General features: G+C 41.4%; 1 protein-coding gene and 1 pseudogene across 1 annotated transcript in view; both read right to left on the bottom strand.

Moving 5' to 3' along the window:
* The window catches only part of STX3 (syntaxin 3), a 38597-nt gene extending 30223 nt beyond the window's left edge, over window positions 1–8374 (bottom strand). The window contains exon 1 of the mRNA XM_070957273.1: window positions 8304–8374. Coding sequence (XP_070813374.1) covers window positions 8304–8333 — 30 coding nt within the window. The 5' untranslated portion in view covers window positions 8334–8374. The remainder of the gene's footprint in view (window positions 1–8303) is intronic.
* A 9760-nt stretch (window positions 8375–18134) lies between these two features.
* LOC139310627 (olfactory receptor 10V1-like) lies at window positions 18135–20431 on the bottom strand (annotated as a pseudogene).
* Between the last annotated feature and the right edge of the window lie 1415 nt (window positions 20432–21846).

Raw genomic sequence — 21846 nt, 5'->3', positions numbered from 1 at the left:
TGAACAGCCTGCATTCTGTTATCTGACAGGGACATATATGCTATTTAATTGTGCTTGTGTTTTCTCCATAAATGAATATGCTGAGAGTTTAAGGGGTTTATCTGTATGTATCTGTCTGTCTATCTTACCCAGAAGAGTTGGTTCTGTTACTGGCAGTACCAATTCTGACAAACTTTCATAATAGCAGATGTTAGGGTGGGGGCCCAAATGTCAAGTTCCTGCTTAGATGAATGAACAAATCATGTGTTTTAGACCAACTCACTGTCTCACAGGGCTGCTATGCAAGCAAATTAAAAAAGTCTATAATTCTGTTTCCCTCGCTTCCACACCATACACCCAAACTATTCCTTTGGTCGATTTGCAAGCTGACTTCTACAGTTTAGCACAAAGATTCTGTATGCTACAGAACTGTTCCAGCAACAACCTGTAATTAGATTTGTCATGTAGGAATCTTTACATGTACTGAACTGCAGTGGTAAATAAAAAGACTAACTCTTGCAAAACCTGCTTTAACCATTTGCTGTCACTATTCCTTCAAAAATAATTTAAAATATGGTCTAGTGGTAAAGGCAGAAAAAGGGTACAAACCAGGAGACTGTGAGTTCTAGTTCTGCCTTAAGCATGAAAGCCAGCTGGGTGACTTTGGGCAGTCAGCCCAACTCACTTTACAAGGCTGTTGTTGTGAGGGAAATATGAAGAGAAGGTAGTAGGTGTGTTCACTGCCTTGAGTTATTTACAAGAATAATAATAAAGGCAGAATATAAATAAATATAAGTACTTCTTGGTATGTATAGAGCACTACTCCCTACAGATGAGTAGGAGGCTTGCTTTCCAAGATCAAAGCTTCCATATATGCTGGAAGCTCAGCTGGATGGAGTGACCAGTGTCTCTGAAGAGAACCTGTTGATGAGAAAAAAATAAAAACAAATGCCCTTAAATGAAGCTCATTTTCTGGAGTTTCATGCAGTTTTCCTGGTAGTTGATGGAAACCATTTGCTATTGCCACTTTTGGGATTTTTTTAAAATTTCCCAGTATAGTCTGCAATCTTGGGATTTCCTGATAGTCTCCAATCCAAGTATAATATTAACTTGGTCCAACTCCAGTTGAGTTCAGTTGGAGTCAATAAAGCACTTCAACCTATTGTGAATAGTACAGATGCTATATTTTTTTAAACCTATGGTTTAAATTAATAGGACAGTAACCACAAATGATGCGTAAACTTTTTAGAAAAGGACAATAAAATTACAGTTAAACTTATCAGAATTGATTTTGTTTCATTTTAATTTCTAGCCAAAGAAAAGGTGACCTTGGAAATGAAAGGGTGCTTCCAGCAGTGCCAATTAATGATTTTTTTTATTTTCTAGACCTCTTTAAAACATCAAGAGTCTGATATTATTTTCCTCCTAATGCAGATTTGAAACTTTTGCCTTTTAATTATAGGTAGATCCATCAAGAAGCTTTGTTTATTTTGCTTTTAATAATTAGGTTTTTTTTTTAAAGACAGGAGCAAAAGATTTCTAAATATGTTGAAAAATAAATCTGTTTTGAGCAGTGACACCCCTGTCCATCTGACTCATTCTTTCCTTTGTAGTTTCAGCTCCGTTTTTAAGTAACTTGTAGTTTAGTCTAATAAAAATGTAACTTGCTCATTTTGTGGGAATCTTGCAAGACACACACATTCCAATGAAGCAGAAAGGATTAAAGGTCCTGCCGTTTAGATTCAGAGATGGAATTTATCATAGCGTGAAGAATCAAAATCAGAAGAAATGCCTTCTCTCTTTATTTCTAAATCTTATTCCGAAGGGTTTTCTTTGGATAACCAACCAAATTATTCAAACTCAGCCTGTATTTTTGGCTTGATCACTGACGAGCCAAAGCAGTAAAACCAAATTCCACTTGACAGAACAAATTTCATCTGTTAGTTGGCAGGCATTTTTTTAAAAGAAAAATTACCTCTTAAAAAAATAGTAAGACGCCATTACATTCTGTCTGATGATCTTTTCCCAGGAGTGGAGTTTTAAGCTTTAGGAGTTTTGTTTTTTTACACAGAAAATCAGATATTCTCATGATTTTAGGATTTAAATAGTTCCTAAAAGGAAAGATTTTACTCATGCAAAGGCAAGGAGGGGGCACGGAGGCGGGGGGGGGGGGGGGCTGAAGGGAAAGAGGAATTCACATAAGTTCCAGATCTGATATTAAGAGCCATATCAGGAACATACTTTATCTGGTAAATATAATTATAATTATTTATAGTTGCACAGTATTTCACTCTTAAAATATAAGTTTTTTTTTTTAAATTTGATTTATATGCTGCCTTTCTCTGAAGACTCAGGGTGGCTTACAATGCGTTAAGCAATAGCCTTCATACTTTTGTATATTTTATACAAAGTCAGCTTATTGCCCACACAATCTGGGTCCTCATTTTACCTACCTTAGAAAGGATGGAAGGCTGAGTCAACCTTGAGCCTGGTGAGATTTGAGCTTGCAGTAATTGCAGGCAGCTGATGTTAATAACAGTGCTTTAGTCTGCTGCGCTACCAGGGCTCTTTTGCTCTACTTCTGCTAGAGTTTTGAACTCTAGCAGAAGTATAGTGCTTCTGCTTACAAGCAGAGAAAAATACCTAAAACATAGTAACAGTGTCTTTTCAATGCCCACAAGTCATAATAGTTTAAATATATTAAGATTTTATTAAGACAAGAATTGGGTACCAATTAAGATAGTTAATTTAACATGGAATTTATGATATTGTCTTATATGTAAATATAGAGGTATAGATAAGAATATAAATATAATCTACCGATGTGACAAATTGGAAAAAGAAGTCGTAAGACTTGATTTATGTTTATTTGTTTTGTATGTTGTATTGTTGTATCTATGTTTGTTCGTTGTTTTTAATAAAAAAATTTAAAGAAATAAAAAAAGCTTTTATTGCTGACAGTGATATATTAGATGGATGAATCTTGGGCTGCGGTCAATCTAGAACTGTCTTCAATTAAAAAAAGGATGGTGGTAAATAGCAGGTAAAATAAAGGAGAATATTTGTAGCTCAGGGTTGAAATGAGGAGTCCTTGGTGTTCTCTGAGCTTGCTTGTTTTCTTGCAGATGTTTCATTACCCAAACTAGGTAACATCATCAGTGCTAGGTAAGGATTGCTGCTTGCTATCAGTTTATATTCTGGTGACTTGCTTGTCTGTGTGGGTGGGGGTAGCCTTAGACAATAGCAGGTAACTTGAAATAATTTAAACAAAGCTAGCGGGTTAGTTCTCAGTAGTATATTCTGAATTGGGTATTGGGTCAGATTGATTAATTAGCCCCCAATTAAGTCTACAACTCTTGTGTGAGAAAGAAATGGACTTTTCACATCTCACCTTGTTGTATTACTAAATTGTAAAGAGATGGGAAAATTGAAGCTTTCCTCTTATAATGGAACATCCAAATTGTAGAGTTTAATCTGTATGCATCCACTTCAGGAACTAAATATGAAGGAATGGGGGGGAAGGGTACAGTAATATATTCAGAACAGTAATATGTGCCCCCAAAACAATTTCATTTTCCCTTTAAAGAAAAGTAAAAGCATGTTTATGGGCACATCATTTCACATTTCAGATAACATAGTGAAAGATTTACATGCTTGTGGAGGCAGCGCACAAATCATTACAAAGAGAAATTATGTGGCCCAGATAGTGAGGCTACATGTTTATCCAAACCATCCAGGTCCCCAAACACAGAAACAGCATCCGGCAATGTGATTGTTCCTCTGATATTTGAAGGAATATCCTCTAGAGCCAATGTTCTCACTCAGATGAGACCACAATCGAAAGCACCGCAGGACATAGGCTTCTGCTTCTGCCATGGATATAACCCTCAAGGAATGTTATATGCAGTTATATGCAAGGAAGCAGGAAAAAAACTCCATGCTGGAATGTTTCTCTTCTTGAATGTTCCCCCTCCACCTGGAACCTTTTCCATCAAGAAGGGGCGGGGGGGGGGGAATGTCATAAACTATTGTCCAGAAACTCCCTCCCTAATGGTAGTCCTCCATAAAAATCACTGCCGGTTTGGAACTTAAGTTCACACAGGAATAAAAATAAAATTAATCCCCTTCTCTCTCCCGAGCATTTTATCTTCTCCTGATTGATGGTTTTATAATCCTGACTAAATCTGTCACTCCTTTCCTCCCTTCGCCAGGCTCTTTCTGAAGCTGGGCAGAGAAACAAGTAGTTCATTTGTGCAAGGTCATCATAACCATGGGTCCATTCCCTCAAAATGTTTCATGGACTTTGGACCCTCCAAATACAGGAAAGCGTAGAGTTCACCCCTTCAAGTTCAGCAGGAGAAAACAAAAGGTGATTTCTCTCACTGTATTAACTTTTGTGCCAGGCAAAAAAAGATAGAGGTGTAGGGAACAGGCCATGGGCCAGTAGCACCCTGTGGACCAGGGGTTGGGGACTCCTGAAATAAAAACTTCATAAATCCCACACTTCTCCTCAGAGCTATCCAGAAAGAAGAATTTATAGAAAGTGTAAGGAATCAAAATTCCAGGTATTCTGGTTCATAGGATTACCATTACAATCTAGTACAATCCAAAACACTCAAATACTCACAAATATTTCAGATTAAAGATAATGAGAAAGAGAAAGATAATTTACTTGCTCCCAATCAAAAAATTACCACCATATTTGCTCCAAAATTCTGTTCAAGGGCAAAATAGGTGACGATTCATTATTTTACTATTTAAAATCTGCACTTAAAAAAAAATATTAAAATGCCTGGGAGGTTTTTACCAGAAGGAAATTCAGTTCCTTTTCCTACAGTCGGGTTTTTAATATGCAGCACAGTCAGTTATATTGCTCAATGACTTGAGCAGAAAAAATGAATTACACACATTGAAAACAAAATGCAAATGTGCAGAATTTCTGCAGAATTCAGGTTGCCTAATTTAAAATTTGTAAAGAAAAATAATTTAATTCCACTTTATTATAAAAATCATCTTTATCTTATAAGCAAAGAGCACAATTTGTTTTTAAAAGAGGAACTTTGTTTGACCTTAACAACTAACAGATACTTTTGTTTCACACATTTTCAGTAAAAGTAGAAGATTCATTGTAACCTACTGTTGAAAGCTGAGTAAATGCTTACAATACTTTGGTTGCTCTGAGGAGACACAAGATTACAAACTAAACAATAAGTAGGCACAAATCTAATGTCTATTTTAATAACAAGCAAATATCCCCAAGAAATTAGATTACTGACCCCAAATCAATATAATTCAGCAAGCATAGCCAATTTTCAAGGCAAAAGGCAATTGAAACAGCTCAATTAAAAGTAATTAACAATTTGATTTCATAATATTCATAAATCTTAAAGCAGGTTTCTCATTCATTTTAACAAGGGTACTTAGTCTTTTTAAGAAGCACTATTATGGGCTGTTTAATGCTGTGCTAGGGATCATACTATCAAAAGTGGACCAAATCAAGTCTTTTTAGGTATGGGAATAGAATTATTCCCAGCATAATTAATAATCTCCTCTTTTATCACATGAAGAATTACAGGTGGTTACAATAGTTGGAGGAGCTTTGAAAAATGAACCCAGAGTTTTAAGGATGCAAATGTTATTTTGATGCTTCTGTCACAGAGTTAATTGTTGCATTATCAAAGCTGGAGAATTCTTATCGTTGCTAATTTCTATGATGGGTAACTGTTACTGGTCTTCTTTTGTATGTCTTCCTCTAAAATCTGAATTCTAACTTCAGCTGTTTGACAGTTTTATTTAATATGTTATCAGCTGAACTGGAAAACAAGCCTGATGAAAAAGTCTACGGCAAATTTAATTTACTGAAATAAATTAAGCTCACCCAAGGAAAGCTATCAATCCAACTCAATTCAAAGACTAAATTGACCCCACACAAAGTTTAAATTTAGAAGCCTTTGGCCTCTAGATATTGCTGAACTAAAATTTTCAGCATCCTCCATAACTGCCCAGGCCGCCTGAGAGTTGCAATTCAGCAACATAAGAAAATTCACAGGTTCTTTTTCTGTTAGCCAGCATTATTTCTTCTGTGGGTTTTTTGCCTTCCTATTTTCATCTCCTGCAGATTATCTGCAGTCACATGGTCAGAACTTAATCTCAGATCATGTGAAATGTAAAAGAAATGCACGTTGGTAGCACCTACCAAGTACTGGTAACCTCCCCAGCACCCTCCTTCCTATGACGCAGCCTTTTCTTTTTTGCAGGATTGGATACCAATACCAAGCCGAAATGTGGTTTGTTTCCTTGGGTTTTATCATACATGTGAATTCAACTACTATGGCATGTAAACAATCCTTTCTTGTTAAATATACGGGGTGAATTCAACAAATTGTAGTTTCTTTAATAAATCATGATTATGCAAACTGCCGCTTTGCATGTGTAAAAAAACTGTAAATTCACAAAATGACCTGAACATCTCTTCTTCTATAAATTAAGCCATGCTTGTAATAATCCTAACTTTACTTCCTACTTCCAGTGACAGGGCCACAACGTCTGTTGTGGCACTAAGCAACTGGTTCATTTCATGAGACAAGCAGTACTCAGTATGCCAGAAAATGGCTAATTCTGTATCCCAGCAAGTATAAAGATCACATATAACTTTATTCTTAGAAAACAACCAGCCTACCTAGGAATTTGACAGTACAAAAGGCCTTCCCAGCAGGTTAAAACATCTGGGCTTCTACAAAGCCTGGCACACATACTGAACTAACAATATATTTTGGCAATGCAACCAATGAGAAGCTGTGCTTGTGCCAATGACCTGAGCTGAACAACCAGCCTTATGATATCAACCACATGCTAAGAACAGGTAGTTTACACAAGAATGATGCACTGGATGAGAATCACAAGCAAACTTGTCTTACAAGACAGCTGCTTTCCCCCCCCCCTTTTTTTTTTTTTTGCAAATGGCTCAAACACTTTAAGAATGGAAACTATAAAATGATTAGTTGCACCACATTTTAACAAAACACTCGTTCCTTATGCTCCAAAGGACCTTTAAAAGAAAATACGTTCTAAATTGTGTGACCTTTGGCAGCTGCAAGTCATTCAATAAATCAGTGTAAGAGATAAAATAAAGTAGGAATCTCATGATATGCCTAACCCTCTCATGACATCTCAGTACAGCTTTGTTTCCAGCCTCATAGTTTAGCAACAAGGCTACGTTTACCAGATAAAACCCGAGTGCCACAAAGAGGGAAATCAAATAGGAGGAAGCTGCAGATTCTATTTATGTTCTTCAGGCATGGAAAGAAATGGGTGGCATTCCTCTAGCTTCTGAAGACTACCAAGGCATTACTTTGCCACTCCTTCTCCAACTACTTGAATTAAGTTTGTTAATAATGGGACCTACAGTGCTACAACCAGATGCCTCTTCTCATTGACTCAGAAACACAGCCAGCGGTTGATAACAGTAGTGGGCCCCTAGGATTTTTGTGCCCTGCAGGTTGTACCGCAGACCCTGGGTGCTAAGGAGTGTTGGCATTCGTTCAGAATTAGCCTGAATGCCTAGCTTCAGACCACTGTGTTTCCTCTTCCCACACCTTCTACCTTCACTTTTGCAGCAAGTTTATAGCCTACCAGACTAACCCCTTTGCTATGTTTTAATGGAGACATCAACAGACAAGGTATGTTCTCAGCTCGCTTTTACCTAAGAAGTGGGGCAATACAGGCAGTTCTCGATTTATAACAGTTTGTTTAGTGACTGTTCACTGAAAGGGACGTTTTTCACAGTTACAACCTTTCTGGTATTCCCCACAATCATGTGATCAAAATTCAGATGCTTGGCAACTGTTTTTCATATTTATGACCATTGCTATATCCCAAGACCTTGGGACCTTTTGACAAGCAAAGTCACCGGGGAAACCAAACTCACTTAACAACCGGGTTACTAACTGCAGTGATTCACTTAACAACTGAGGCAAGTAAAGTCGTAAAATGGGTCAAAATTCACTTCACAAATGTCTCAGTTAACAACAAAAAACTTGGGCTCCATTGTGGTCGCAGGTTGAGGACTAGCTGTACTGTCCCTGAATTATATATTCCCCCCACCTCCCAAAAATGACTCTCTAGGTGCATCCAGCTGGATTTGGAGGCGACCGAATGCCTGTTTTCCGCCTCTGTGTCAATGAATTCCGGCTGCTGGATCTGGGGTATGTTTACGAAGTAAAAAGACTTAAAGGGGGTTTCCATTCCAGGTTCTTTTTTTTCTCCCGGATCTCCCTGCAGCTCCTCCGGGTGGGAGATCTAGTGACCGGGTGGGCGATACTCACCGCTTTCAGCTGCTCCAGCCGGTCCTTCATTGTGGTCGGGTGCGGCTCCTGTCCCTCGGCCAAGCAGGGAACCCAGGAGACCTGTGCACCGGGAGGGCCCCTCCAGGAAGTGGAATCCCAGCGCGAAGCCCAAAGCTGAGCTTCCTCCTCTTTCGCCTCCTTTGCTCACTCTCTACGGGGAGCGTCCGAGTTGCACCAGGGCGGGAGGGCGAACGTACATGCCGGCATCCCCAGCCCACCCCGCGCAATCTCAATCTGGCTCTCGCTGCCCCGGCGAGCCTGATCCTCCGGCGCTGAGCTGGTTGCAGCTGCTAATCCCCGATGACAGACGCGGAGGGAAGGAAAAGGGGGAGGGGGGAGAGAGAGAGAGCGGAGGCTCCGCCCCCTTTACCTGGGCAGAAAGCTCTCTTAAAGAGACAGCGGCCGCACCTAGCGGCTCTGTCGACGGGGAGTCGTGGCTTAGCCCGGGAGAGCATTGACGACGCGTTTGTATGACTCCCGCGACTTCCTCTTATTCTAGGCTGGGCTGTTTTTTAACAAGCCGACCGGCAAGGCCTTGAAGTCACACCGTGACCAGGTGAGGACAGGGCAGAACATCCGCCAGGTGCGGTTTGGCTTCCTTGGCTTTTATGTGGGGGGGGGGGAAGAAGCCTTGTAGGAACAAGCCAAAAAGGTGAGTATCTGGGAAGTTTTAAAAAGAGAATCAGCGTTGGGAAAGGTAGTGGGATAAAGGTATAAGGGTCGGAAGGTAGAAATGGGTCAAGAGAAGAGGGAAGGACACTGTTTCTTGTGAGCTTTGGAACTATCACCTATGTAGTAATTTCCAGAGCCCAAGATAAGAATTGCACCACCTGCCTTTCATGCTGAGGCTGGTCCAGGGCCAGGCCAATGTTTCTCTCTGCAATAGAGGAAACAGCAGAACTTCTTAAGAAATTTGCCAGAATTTCCTCCGCTTACAGTTTGTTTAGTGACCGCTCAGAGTTACAACAGCACTGAAAAAAAGTGACTTGTGATTGTTTTTTCACAGTTACAACTCTTGCAGCATCCCCATGGCCACCTGATCAAAATTCAGATGCTTGACCACGGATTGATGTTGATGAGGGTTGCAGTGTCCCGGGATCATGTGATTCCCTTTTGTGATCTTACGACAAGCAAAGGCAATGGGGAAGCCAGATTCATTTAATTTATTTATTTATTTATTTATTTATTTATTGCGATTTATATGCCGCCTTTCTCCCTAGGGACTCAAGGCGGCTTACAAAATGACAGCTTCAATACAAATCACAATACAATACCAAATTAAAATCAGTAACCCAATTAAAAACGATTTAAAATTATACCAGTGTACCCCCAAACGGATCAGTTTAATTGGCGGAAGAGCCACGTCTTCAGCTCGCGACGGAAGGAAAGAAGGTCGGGGGCTGTCCTGAGCTCAGTGGGCAATCCATTCCAGAGGGTCAGGGCTCCCACAGAGAACGCCCTCCCCCCCTTAAAACTAATAACCATGTACTAATTTAAATGCAATGATTCACTTAACAAATGTGACAAGAAAGGACATAAAATGAGGCAAAATTCACTTCATAAATGTCTCACTTAGCAGTGGAAATTTTGGGCTCGGTTGTGGCCGTAAGTCTAGGACTACCTAGGACTAAGAGCGTATCTGCTCTTCGGCTGAAAGATGTCATGAGAGGGGAAAGAAGCAGCCATCTAGAAAAGGAAGAGTGAATCATGCTATATAAATGTACATACTAAAATCATATCTGGCTTGCAAACTTTCCATGAAAATAGGGGTGAGTAGCAAAACTGTATACGATTTAAGTATACAAAAACTATACATACATCAGATACATTATATAAAATTGGACCGTGGGTAATTGTGTATAGGAAAATATTTTTTAAAAGAGGGAGAAAGGGACACCAGCCCATTAACCTTTCCCCACCCCCAGGAGTCTAAAACTGAATCCTGTCCCGGAATTTCTCCTTGCTTAAAAGAAGTGGGGAGCCTGCAGCCAGATAGGAGTCATCATGAGATGGAATACTGAACTTGTAAGATATCTTACTTCCCCTCCACCTCCAAAAAAAAGTTATATTAAATTTAGTCTTATGAAACCTCTGAATCCCACTCAGAATTCTGCAATCATTGGTAGAGAAGTTTCTCCTATAAGGAAACAGAACGATCTTTATTTGAAAACCTCCAGAGATGGAGCACCCAGAACTCCAGGAAGCAAGCTATTCCATTGATTAATTGTTCTCAATGTCAGGAAATTTCTCCTTACTTCTAGGTAGGATCTCTCCTTGCCAACCTTTACCCCTTACTTCTTGTTCTGCCTCTGGTGCTTTGGAGAATAAGTCAATCGCTTCTTCTCTGTGACAGTTGAGTAATGTTAAACTGTTTGAATTACATAAAGCTTCTTGATAGTCTTTGCTTCCTTTTTCAGCATTATATATTTGATATTTATCCCTTTGTTCAGTTATTTCATCATAAGATATTGTCTCATTTATAAGACATAAGCAGATTGTGTCCCATTTAAAGCACTGTGCGTTTAAAACTTTCCCTCATGAAAAGAAACCCAACGTTATTTATAAATTATAAGTGATTTATTCTAGGCAGTGGGCCTTTTCTGCTGTGGTGCCCATATTATGCAATTTTCTGTCCCCAGAGATAAAGTTGGCCTCCCAACATCTGAGGGGACAGGTGAACTCATGAGGTGGCTCTCTTCTTATTAACATGCTTCCCTTTGTTATTTTCTTCTCCATTTTTAGCTCTGCTTTTATAATTTCTAATTCTTGGTAATAATTATTATATAATGGTTTTAAATAATGGCTATTATATTTATTTACTGTTTTTACTGGATTGGTGTATGCTGCCCAAATAAATAAATAAATTTGAAAGTAATAATATCCAAGCCATTTTTTTGCTATTCGGTTTTTAGTAAGGACAATCAAATAAAGTTGCTTCCAACTTCATGACTTTCTTTTTTTGTTAGCAGCTGCAACAATGAATGAGGACCCCAACAGCCATTCTCACCAGTGGAAAAGTTATGGGAGACCCGTAAGCCAGATTTCAGTGTTCAGGGTATCAAACAGTATCCAACAAAATTCTTGATGACATGCTACACTGAGCACCCCACTTAATTTGTAAGAGCACAGTTGCTACCATCTTACCACCAGCTTTTTAACTGTCACAGCTCTTTAAGTCCACCATTTTTTGCTTTCTACTTCAATCAAATTGGCTTCTATTTCCAGTTATCGAAATGTGAAAGCAGCAAATTCCAAAACTTAACTATGCTCTATGTGTATATGAAAGAGTGTTTCTTTTTGCCTGTCTCGAATCTGCCATTATTTAACCTGAAGAGGAGAATTAGAATAAGACTAATGGTTCCAGCCATCTGTGGTGTCTACTGTTTGTGACCCAAGTATGGAGAGTTTTAAACTGCAGGGGGGGAAAATCATTGCATTATTTTTTCTGAATTCTCAAGAACCTTGGAAACTTATAATTCTAAATGTGAGAGAGACATTCAGAGGATAGAGCAGATTCTCTGGTGCAAACTAATGGAGAAACTAATGTTCTCCCTCATCATGTGTCAAACATACACTTGCTAGAATATATTGTTGGTCTAATGAATTGCAATGCTCAGGGCAAAATGGTCTCGCTGCTTGCCACCATCTACAATGTAGTGGGATTGCAAACCCCAGTGGCCCACCCGTACCCCTTATTCTATGAAATCTCTGCTGCTTGATTTTAACAATCATAGGAGTCCCAGTGTTAAAACCTGCTTTCTCTCACAACTAGTTAGACTTAATCCCAGTGGTGGGATTCAGCCAGTTCACATCACTATGGGAGAACTGGTTGTTAACTTTCTGAGCAGTTTGCTGAAGTGGTTGTTGGAAGAAATCATTAGGGCAGAGAACCGGTTGTTAAATTATTTGAAACCCACCACTGCTTAATCCCATTATGTAGTCAGAACCTCACAATTCAGGACTGTAGTCTCCAAAGGCAGGCTGGTTGGACATAAAATGTAGGATACCTACATTTCTTACAAGCTGAAAATATTTTCTTTGGAACTAATGTTCATTCAGAGCTTTGTTGGATAAATGACACAGAGATAGGTCCATTGCTTAGATGATAAGTGCTGTGGCTCCTAATGATTGTGTATGTTTTAGTCATGCATGTTGCCTAATGTGATATTTATTTGTTTGTTTATTAGATCTTTAACTTGCCTTTATTATTTTTATAAACAATAGGAGCCTTGGTAGTACAGTGGTTTAATGCACCCTGTTATTAACACAGCTGCCTGCAATTACTGCAGGTTCGAATCTTACCAGGCTCAAGGTTAACTCAGCCTTCCATCCTTTCTAAGGTAGGTTAAATGAGGACCCAGTTTGTGGGGGCAATAAGCTGACTTTGTACAAATATACAAAAGTATGAAGGCTATTGCTTAACGCACTGTAAGCCGCCCTGAGTCTCCGGAGAAGGGCGGCATATAAATCAAATTAAAAAAAAAAAATTAAAATAATTTATATTTTTTATCAATTATAAAAAATATTTTATATGTTTAAAAAACTTGCGTATACTCTTTTGTCCTATTTTTTCCCCAAAAGAAATTTTCTCATGACACAATTAATCTTTCCTTGAGTAAAATCCACCAGCAACTGGTGGATCCACCAGCAAAGGCACTGATAACTATTTGTATAAATACAGGTAGTGCTTGCAGTTCGTTTAGTGACCGTTGAAAGCTATAACAGCACTGAAAAAAGTGACTTATGAACCATTTTTCACACATACGACCATTGCAGCATCCCTATGGTCACATGATTTACATTTGGATGCTTGACAACTGACTCAGATTTATGACAGTTTCAACATCCTGGAGTCATGGGATCCACTTTTGCGCTGTTCTGACAAGCAAAGTCAATTAGGAAACCAGATTCACTTAACAGCTGTGTTACAAATGTAAGAACTGAAGTGATTCACTTAACAAATGTGGCAAGAAAATTCGTAAAATGGGGCAAAACTCACTTAACAAATTTCTCACTTAACTACATAAATTTTGGGCTCAGTTGACTCCAGGATGCTGCAACCATCATAAATATGGATCAGTTGCCAAGCGGCTGAATTTTGATCACATGACCATGGGGATGCTGCAATGATTATAAGTGTGAAAAATGGTCATAAGTCACTTTTTTCAGTACTGTTGTAACTTTGAACGGTCACTAAACGAACTGTTCTAAGTCAAGGACAACCTGTATACCCTATTTGAAAAGCATTTTCCTTAAAGAAAAGTATGTTGTCTTTTGTGTTCTCCCAGCAAATATTTTCCAATTTGTGTTCCATAGTGCCACCTTTTCTTTGCAGGAATTAGGAAAGACCTCCCTAACCTTGAAAAATGAAAACCTTAGAGCAGGGGAGTCAAACTCAAGGCCTGGGGGCCAGATCCAGCCCACAGGGTGCTTAGATCTTGCCCTCAGGGCCACCCTGGAAGCAGTGAAGAACTGACCCACGGTGCTTCTTCCAGAGAAAATGGAGCTCGGGAGGGCTGCACACGGTCTTCCCGGGCTCAGTTTTCGACCGTGATGGACTCCTGCAGCCATTTGCTGCATGCACACACACACCCCTCGAGCTCCATTTTCACTGGCAGAGGGCTGGAGGAGGCAGTCACAGCTGCAAATGGATGTTGAGCTGGCCACGTCCCCTGGCCATGCCCCCCGCAACCCCTGAGGTCAAACACAACCCTAACACGGCCCTTAATGAAATCGAGTTTGACACCCCTTCCTTAGAGGATATTTAAAATCCTCCCCTCTGCCAGCACAACCACTACATAAAGAAAAAAATCCATTGTAAGAGAGCACTACCTACTTCCAAGAGTTATCCTTGGAATCCTGAAGATCAGCATTCCATTGCTAGCTGAGAAATAGACTTTGTACAGTTGGGGGGTAGAAAAGCCATTTTAGCTGCCTGCGATCCTAACCATTTCCCTGCCAATCAACACCAATAGCAGGGGTGAAAACCAGCAGATTCTGATAGGTTCTGGAGAACCAATAGCGGAAATTTTGAGCAGTTCGGAGAACTGGCAAATACCATCTCTGGCTGGCTCCAGAGTGGGGAGGGAATGGGGATTTTGCAGTATCCTTCCCCTGGAGTGGAGTGGGAATGAAGGTTTTGCAGTATCCTTGCCCTGCCATGTCCACCAAGCCACACCCACCAAGCCACACCATGCCTACCACACCATGCCCACAGAACCGGTAGTAAAAAAAATTGGATTTCACCACTGACCAATAGCCCTCTGAAATGGTACAGCTGGTACCATTTCAGCTTTTTTAGGACTATTAAGCATAAACATGTTTTTAGCATTTGGGCGGGATCAGATTTAACATTCCAGTACATCCTGCAGTAGCCTCACAAGACAGGCTGATACTGTCTCCCTCAGGCTGGGAGATGAGCAACAGTGGCTTATTCATGATTGTCTAGCATTTTTGTGGTTAAATATTCCTTCCCGCTTATGTACCACACAGACTCTTTCAAGAGTAATTCAGCCTTCCAAATGCCTGCATGACATGAACAGCTTCTCCAGCTGGATTTTTTAGGAAACGTGCTAAGAAAAAATGTGGTAATTCTAGACCTGTCTATATATTTGTATCCTATCTTTCTTGAGGAAGCTTCGGGGTACACGGCAGAATCTCTTCACATTTTATTTTCCCCTCATTGGACTGAGATAAAATGGGCCAAAGTCACCCAGTGAATTCCATGTCAAGTGGGGCTTCACTTTGGGTCTCTCTGATCTCACCCCAAATGTCCTTAACTCTAATAGTGTATATTCTTATGCTGCCAGTTGTTTTCTATTACTTTCCATCTATTAGGCTGTTCCTTGGCAACAGCCCAGATCTAAAGGACACTCAGTTCAGGATCTAAGACAGTGCTACAACTGTAGTTTAAAAATCTGTCTATTCAAACCTTTGAGTTTCAAAAAATAGAAAATCTGACAACAGCAAGAAAGAAAAAAGTTTAACATGACCAAATATAATCAGGAACAAAAATGGAATGTTTTAGTAAGCCGCTGTCTAGGATAGAAACTTTAAGATGGTGTCTTTCCTGACTGCATTAGCAAGCAGAACTTGAGAGGAAAGATGGAAGGATGGAAACAGTGGAGAAAGGCTAGAGATTTGGGGTGCAGGTTTTCTTGGGTTCCTCTTCTCACAGATCAGGCAGGATTAAGGCAACTACCTAAGTGGGTAGTTGTGCCTTTTGTGATTCAAGGCAAAGCAGCAAATGCTATCTATCCTCAAGGCAGGTAGTAGTTATTGGGTGCCTGAAGGAGATCTCAAGAGAGTCCTTCAGAACACAAAGTGAGGGCCAGCTCTACAAAAAGCAAACAGCCTGAGACCATTACAAGAATAAGACTCCTCCCATTCAAGACAATAAGGCCACCTGTTGTGCCTCATGGGCAGGAGTAAAAGGCCCATGAAATATTTGATTGCAATCCACCCAGAGTTCAATACAAGATGGGCAGCTATACAAATGTGACACATAAATAAAATTACCCTACTATTATATAGTAGGGTATAGTAGGGCCTTGTATATTACATGATCCTGGCTGGATTTCTTTTTAATGGCTTCCTTAGTACTTGCAATAAACATGTTTATTAGAAAGCTGTGTCCTTAAATCTCTACCTGCAAGACTTCTAGTTTCCTTGGTAAGAAGCCTAACAGTCCTTTCACTTTGTTTAATGATTGGGCCTTGCCTGACCCTCTTCCGAATTAGTATGCCTAAAACCAAACATTACTCCAGTTATTTGATAGACGGGCTAGAAAATTCTGAAAATACATATCCAGCTCTATGGCTGTAACAGTGCAAAATTATTCAACAGATTAAATCAGTGTTTCTCAAGCTTGGTGACTTTGAGATGACTTTAAGATGACCACTTAAGTTTGAGCCAGCAATGTGTTGCCGCTGCCAAAAAAGCCAGTGCAGTCTTGGGCTGCATGAACAGATGGATAACATCAAGATCACGAGAAGTGATAATGCCACTTTATACCGCATTAATGAGGCCACACTTGGAATACTTCATACAGTTCTGATCACATCATACAAAAAAGGCACTGAGATATGTGTGTACAGAGAAGAGCAACAAAGTTGATAAAAAGGTCTGGAGGTCTAAATTGTATGATGAATGGTTGAGGAAGCTAGGAATGTCTAGCCTATTGAAGAGAAGGATTGGGGGGACGTGATAACTGTCTTCCAATATTTGATGGGCTATCACAGAGAAGAGGGAATTGACTTTTTCTGCAAAGCAGAAGAAGACAGGACAATAAATAATGTCGGGAGCTTATTAAATTAAACCTAGAATTAAGGATAAATTTTCTGACACTGAGAACGATCAGTGGAACAGCTTTCCTCATGGGGTTGTGGGTGCTCCATCACTGGAAGTTTTCAAAAATAGACTGAACAACCATTTGACTGGGATGGTGTAAGGCAGGGGTCCCCAACCCCCAGGCCATGGCCCACTACACAGCTCCACTTGCACAAGTAGCAGGCGAGGGCACACGCAAAGCTCCATTTGTGCAAGCAGCTTGCTCATGTGCTTGCTGATTATGCAAATGAAGCTGCGTGCGCATTTGCCTACCGCTCACATGTAACCATTCTCTCTCCTTCCCCCCTCCCCTTGGTTGTCCGCAAAACTGGTTTGGAGAATTGCTGGTGTAAGGTCTCCTGGACTATGAAACCTCTGAGGTCCCTTCCATCCTTATGATTCTATGTTCTAAAAAGTGGGGATTTCAGAATTCCCCATGCTGGCTGGGGAATTCTGGGAGTTGATGCCCCCACCTCTTAAAAGTAGCCAAGACTGAGAAACACTGGATTAGACAATAACTAGCTTGTTCACCTTGCTTGATAGTCAGGTTCAGCTGCTTCAGGAAGCAGTCTCTGGTAGACCCAGAGGCAGCTATGGTTAAGGGATGCTGTCTTTGCTTAGGAACAGAAAAAAGGGCAGTGCTTACTTAGTGCAAACAACTGAGAAGGAGTTAAAAGTTGAGATTCAAATGTACTAATAAAAGGGAGATCTACTGTCACTATCTTTAATACTGATTTTTGAAGTGAATCAACTGATAGATTGCTTTCGAAGCTTCCTGGTTTAAATTTTCTCCAGCTCCAATCAGGAAGGTTTATCATTCTGTAAAAAGCAAAGGTAAATAAAGTTTTCAAACAGTGTTTAACTTTAGGAAAAGGCCAAAATACAAAGATATAATGCTTAAAATTATACACTGGTACTAAATCTCATTAAAAAACAACATAATGCATATAGTTAAAAACATTGATTTTAGCAGTGATTGAACTTTTTAATTTTCTTTTTTACAGTTAACAAATCTACATACTGAATCTCAGTAGGCCCTATTATTTGTTCAGTTTTTAGACAGCTGCTTTTCAAACATATATTTTCGGTCTCCTACCCATTTTAAAATTTTCTTCAGAATTTCATAACAAGATGAGAAAAGACAGTTAATATCTACTGCAAGCAGTAACATTTTGGCATGCTTATCCAACTGCCACCTGTAAATAAAATGTTGACTTCTACATATAAAACAAGCTCCACAGAAGACCCATCAGTCTCAATAAGCAACATATCTTGCTGCTCCTTGAAGAAATTAAAATTCCATTTTGATCAATAAGTTTGAACGCCTGTGAGCAATCAGTGGAAATATTATCTGTATAAACCTTGAATAAATCTTTCAGTCCCATACACTCTGTTGTTTTGTGATATCTTGCATCGTGTTTCTACCACACGGTGGTGCTAGTTGGGATTACTACACCCTTCATTTGCACGACAGATTCTTTCTCAGGATTTTTTGGTCACTCCATCTTTTAACTCCCTGTTCTGCATGGTGTACATCAGGGGATTTAACACAGGAGTGCCAAAGGTATAGAATATAGATACCACCTGATTTTCCTCTGCTGAGTAACTGGAGCCAGGCCGCAGGTATACTAAGCCACCATAGCTGTACTGCATAACGACAACCATCAAGTGAGAGGAACAGTAGAGAAAGCCCTTTGTCGACCGGAAGTGGTGCTAATTCGCAAGATGGCCATCACAATGAAGATGTAAGAGATCGAGACTAAGAGAAATGGAATAGTCAGGACAATGGCACAGATGAGGATGAATGTGGTTTCATGAGCATGGGTATCCCCACAGGCTAGTTTTAAGACAGCCGGGAAGTCACAGAAAAAGTGATTGATCTCATGGTTGCCACAGAATGGGAGGAATAATATCAAGATAGTGATCTGCTTGCCAAACAAGCAGCGCATGGTGAAGGTCCCAGCTACAAGGGACACCTTCCAGCTCATAATGGTTGAATAGTGCAGGGGGTGGCAGATCGCCACATAGCGGTCATAAGCCATGACAGATAGCAAGACACAGTCACTGCTTCCCAAGAAGATAAAAAAAAAACATCTGGGTGCCACACCCGGCCAAGGAGATGGAGGGTTTCTTTGCAGAGACGAGGTTGGCCAGGGTAAGGGGAGCAAGGACAAAAGAATAGACCATTTCCAGCATGGCCAAGCTCGACAAGAAAAAGTACATGGGTGTGTGGAGGGAGCGTTCATTGTGCACACTGAGTAAAACAGCAGAATTCACCCAAAGACTGAGCAGGAACAAAGCTAGGAAAAAAACAAAAATCAACAAACGCACCTCTGGGATGGTTGAAAAGGGATGAAAGTAGAAATAGGTCAGTCTGTCATCATATTCACTTTCCATGTACATTGCACAGTATGATTTGGTGGAAGATAGAAACGAAGATGTTTGATCTTATCATATATTAATGTGTTTATTTACCTGTATAAGTCTAGTACTACTATATGTTTATTAAAGTTCATGGATATCCTTCTCAGATGTTCAAGCTACAACTTTTTAAAGATGGAATTTTTATTTGGGCCTGTTAGTGATTAATTCGCTGCCGAGGTCAGGCCTTTAAAGGAGGTCAACCTCAAGGATATATGGTGCTATATCTCCTTATCTCTTCTGGTTCTAAATGCAGGGTCTGCTTATTAGAATAACACTTAGGGCAGGGGTGTCATACTGAAGGCCCGTGGGCCAGATGTGGCCCATGATGTGGTTCGATCCAGCCTGCCCGGCCATCCTGGAAATGGTAAAGGGCCAGCCCACGCCAGTTTGGCCCAGCCCAGCCCAGCCCATCCTCGCGGGCATGCATGTGCGAAGGAGGCGGCAGTCGCACACACACACAGGCCCAGCTAACATCATCCCGGCAGGTGTGTTTACGCAGAGGAGGATCCAGTCCTCAATGAAATTGAGATTGACACCCCTGACTTAGGGCCTCAGTTGAATGTGCATATTGAAGCTTCTGTGTCCCCTTTCTAGAAATGTGTCTGTAATGTTTTCACACCCTGAAGAAAATCTGCCTCTCACTTCTGGGGCTGTCCTATTTCCTTATCAGTTGTGATTCCTTCCTTCCTTCCTTCCTTCCTTCCTTCCTTCCTTCCTTCCTTCCTTCCTTCCTTCCTTCCTTCCTTCCTTTTTAGTTTTACACCTGCTGTTAGAGTGTGTGCATGCTCAAATTGCCTGTGATGACTTGGGGCTGGCCACCGGAAACAACACAGCCAGAACAAAGGCTTAACTCCCTTTTATTGTTCCAACTTTTCCCCAAAAGTTTTACCATTAACCAGAGCAGGCCAGCACGGCAAACAAGACAAGCACAGCAAAGTATCCAGACATCGGTAACAGCATATGAGACTGGAAAAAGCAACACTTCTTACTGACAAACGCCCCCCCCAAAACAGTGTCTCCTTAAATCTCATTCCCCAGGTGAGCCTTGTGAAGAGGGGCCCTCCTCCCAAGTTGTCAGGTTGCTCTGCACTGATCCTGTTTCCTCTACATTTTCCGTGCTCAGGGATCAGAGGGGGCAGGTAATTACTTGTCACCGGAATTCCAGAGCTCCTCTGTTCCACTGCGTGCCCTATTCTCCCCCCTCACCTGGTCCTCCTGTGCCCCCTTTCCCTCGCTGGCAACCCTTCCCAGGTCTGAGGAACCCGGGACGTCTTGTCTTGTTCCTCTGGTCGTTCCTCCATTGGCCCTAGCTCCATCTCATTCTCCTCCTCAGACTCAGACTCTGATGTGGCCATGACACTATCCCTCCCCTGCAGGGCCCCCTCCCAGGACCAAGCAGATGAGGGCATTGCAGGAACCCGATATGAAACTCCCAAACAAGACGAGGGGCATGGACATTGGAGGCATTCACCAAGTGAAGTCCTCTGGACCCTAACCCTTCCATGCCATACTGAAACCAGGCCCTGCACCTAGTACTCCACTACTCCTTGAGGAGCTATTGATCTAGCTGGTGGAGGCTCTGGATGATGCAGACTATTGGCTGCCACAGGTACCAGCAATGACCGATGAAACACCAGGTGGATCCACATGGTATGTTGCAGAGTCAGCTGAAATGTCACTGGGTTGATCACTGCTTCAACCGGGAATGGTCCCAGGTAGCGGTGGTCAAGTTTCTTAGAAGGCGAGCTGTCAGCAGGTGCCATGTAGAGAGCCAAATCAATTGCCCACAGCTAGTGGTAGACCCTCTTGGTGGTCTGCAAATCTCTTTTAATTCTCCTTTGCTAACTCCAATTGGTTTCTCATGACTTGGCATACAGCACACAGCTCCTGGAGAAACTTGTCCACTGCCAGTACTGGGGAATTTGATGGGGCCAATGGGAAGAGCCATTGGTGGAACCTGTAGCTTGCAAAAAATGAGGACATTCTGGTGGATGCATGCTAAGAGTTACCATAGGTGAATTCCCCTAATGGCAAGCCTCCGCCCAATTGTCTAGTTGATTGCTGAAGCACCTGAGGTACTGCTCCAAGATGGTGTTCACTCTCTCCATGTTCCCATTGGTTTTGGGATGATGGGAGGATAACAGAAAGGCTGCCAACTCTGATTCCAAGAGTGAATAAATCCGGCCAACTGGCAGCTTAGCATCAGGCATGAGCTCAATCGGGCAGTCATAGGGTCAGTATGGAGGCAACTGATCTGCCTCCTTCTCCCTGAACACATCAGTGTAATCCATCAACTCTGCTGGTAAGTCCAGGTCTGGCCCCTCCATCACACCCCCTGAGCAAGTATGCAGACGGAGCAGCACACTTCAGGTTGGTGAACTGCACCACTCCAGATGGCCAAATGGCCTGCAGATCATGGGCCTGCAACCACTCCAACCCAAGCACTAATAGGAAGGGTGGCGCCGCAGCCACGTAAAATACCAACTCCTCCACATGAACCCTGATACTCATGTGAAGGGGTCTCATCGACACAACCACCGATCCCAACCACAGTGACCGACCGTTGAATTACTGGCTGCTGAGGAATGGCCCAATGCATGGCAAAGTCTGACTCCATAAAGTTGCCATGGCCCCCGAGTCTACCCTGGCTTGAACCAACCCGGCAAGGAACAAGTACTGTGAGAATGAGATGCTGAGAAGCAGTTGATCGTGGAGGCTGGGGACAGTGCACATCCAAGGGAGCCTGGCCTACAGAGCCCTCTAGGCTGGA

This window comes from Pituophis catenifer, unplaced genomic scaffold (assembly GCF_029215685.1).
Source record: "Pituophis catenifer annectens isolate HBS135680 unplaced genomic scaffold, rPitCat1.0.hap2 SCAF_1, whole genome shotgun sequence".
Taxonomy (NCBI): Eukaryota; Metazoa; Chordata; class Lepidosauria; order Squamata; family Colubridae; genus Pituophis; species Pituophis catenifer.
The sequence above is the reverse complement of the archived record's forward strand: the minus strand, read 5'-3'. Positions and strand labels throughout refer to the sequence as shown.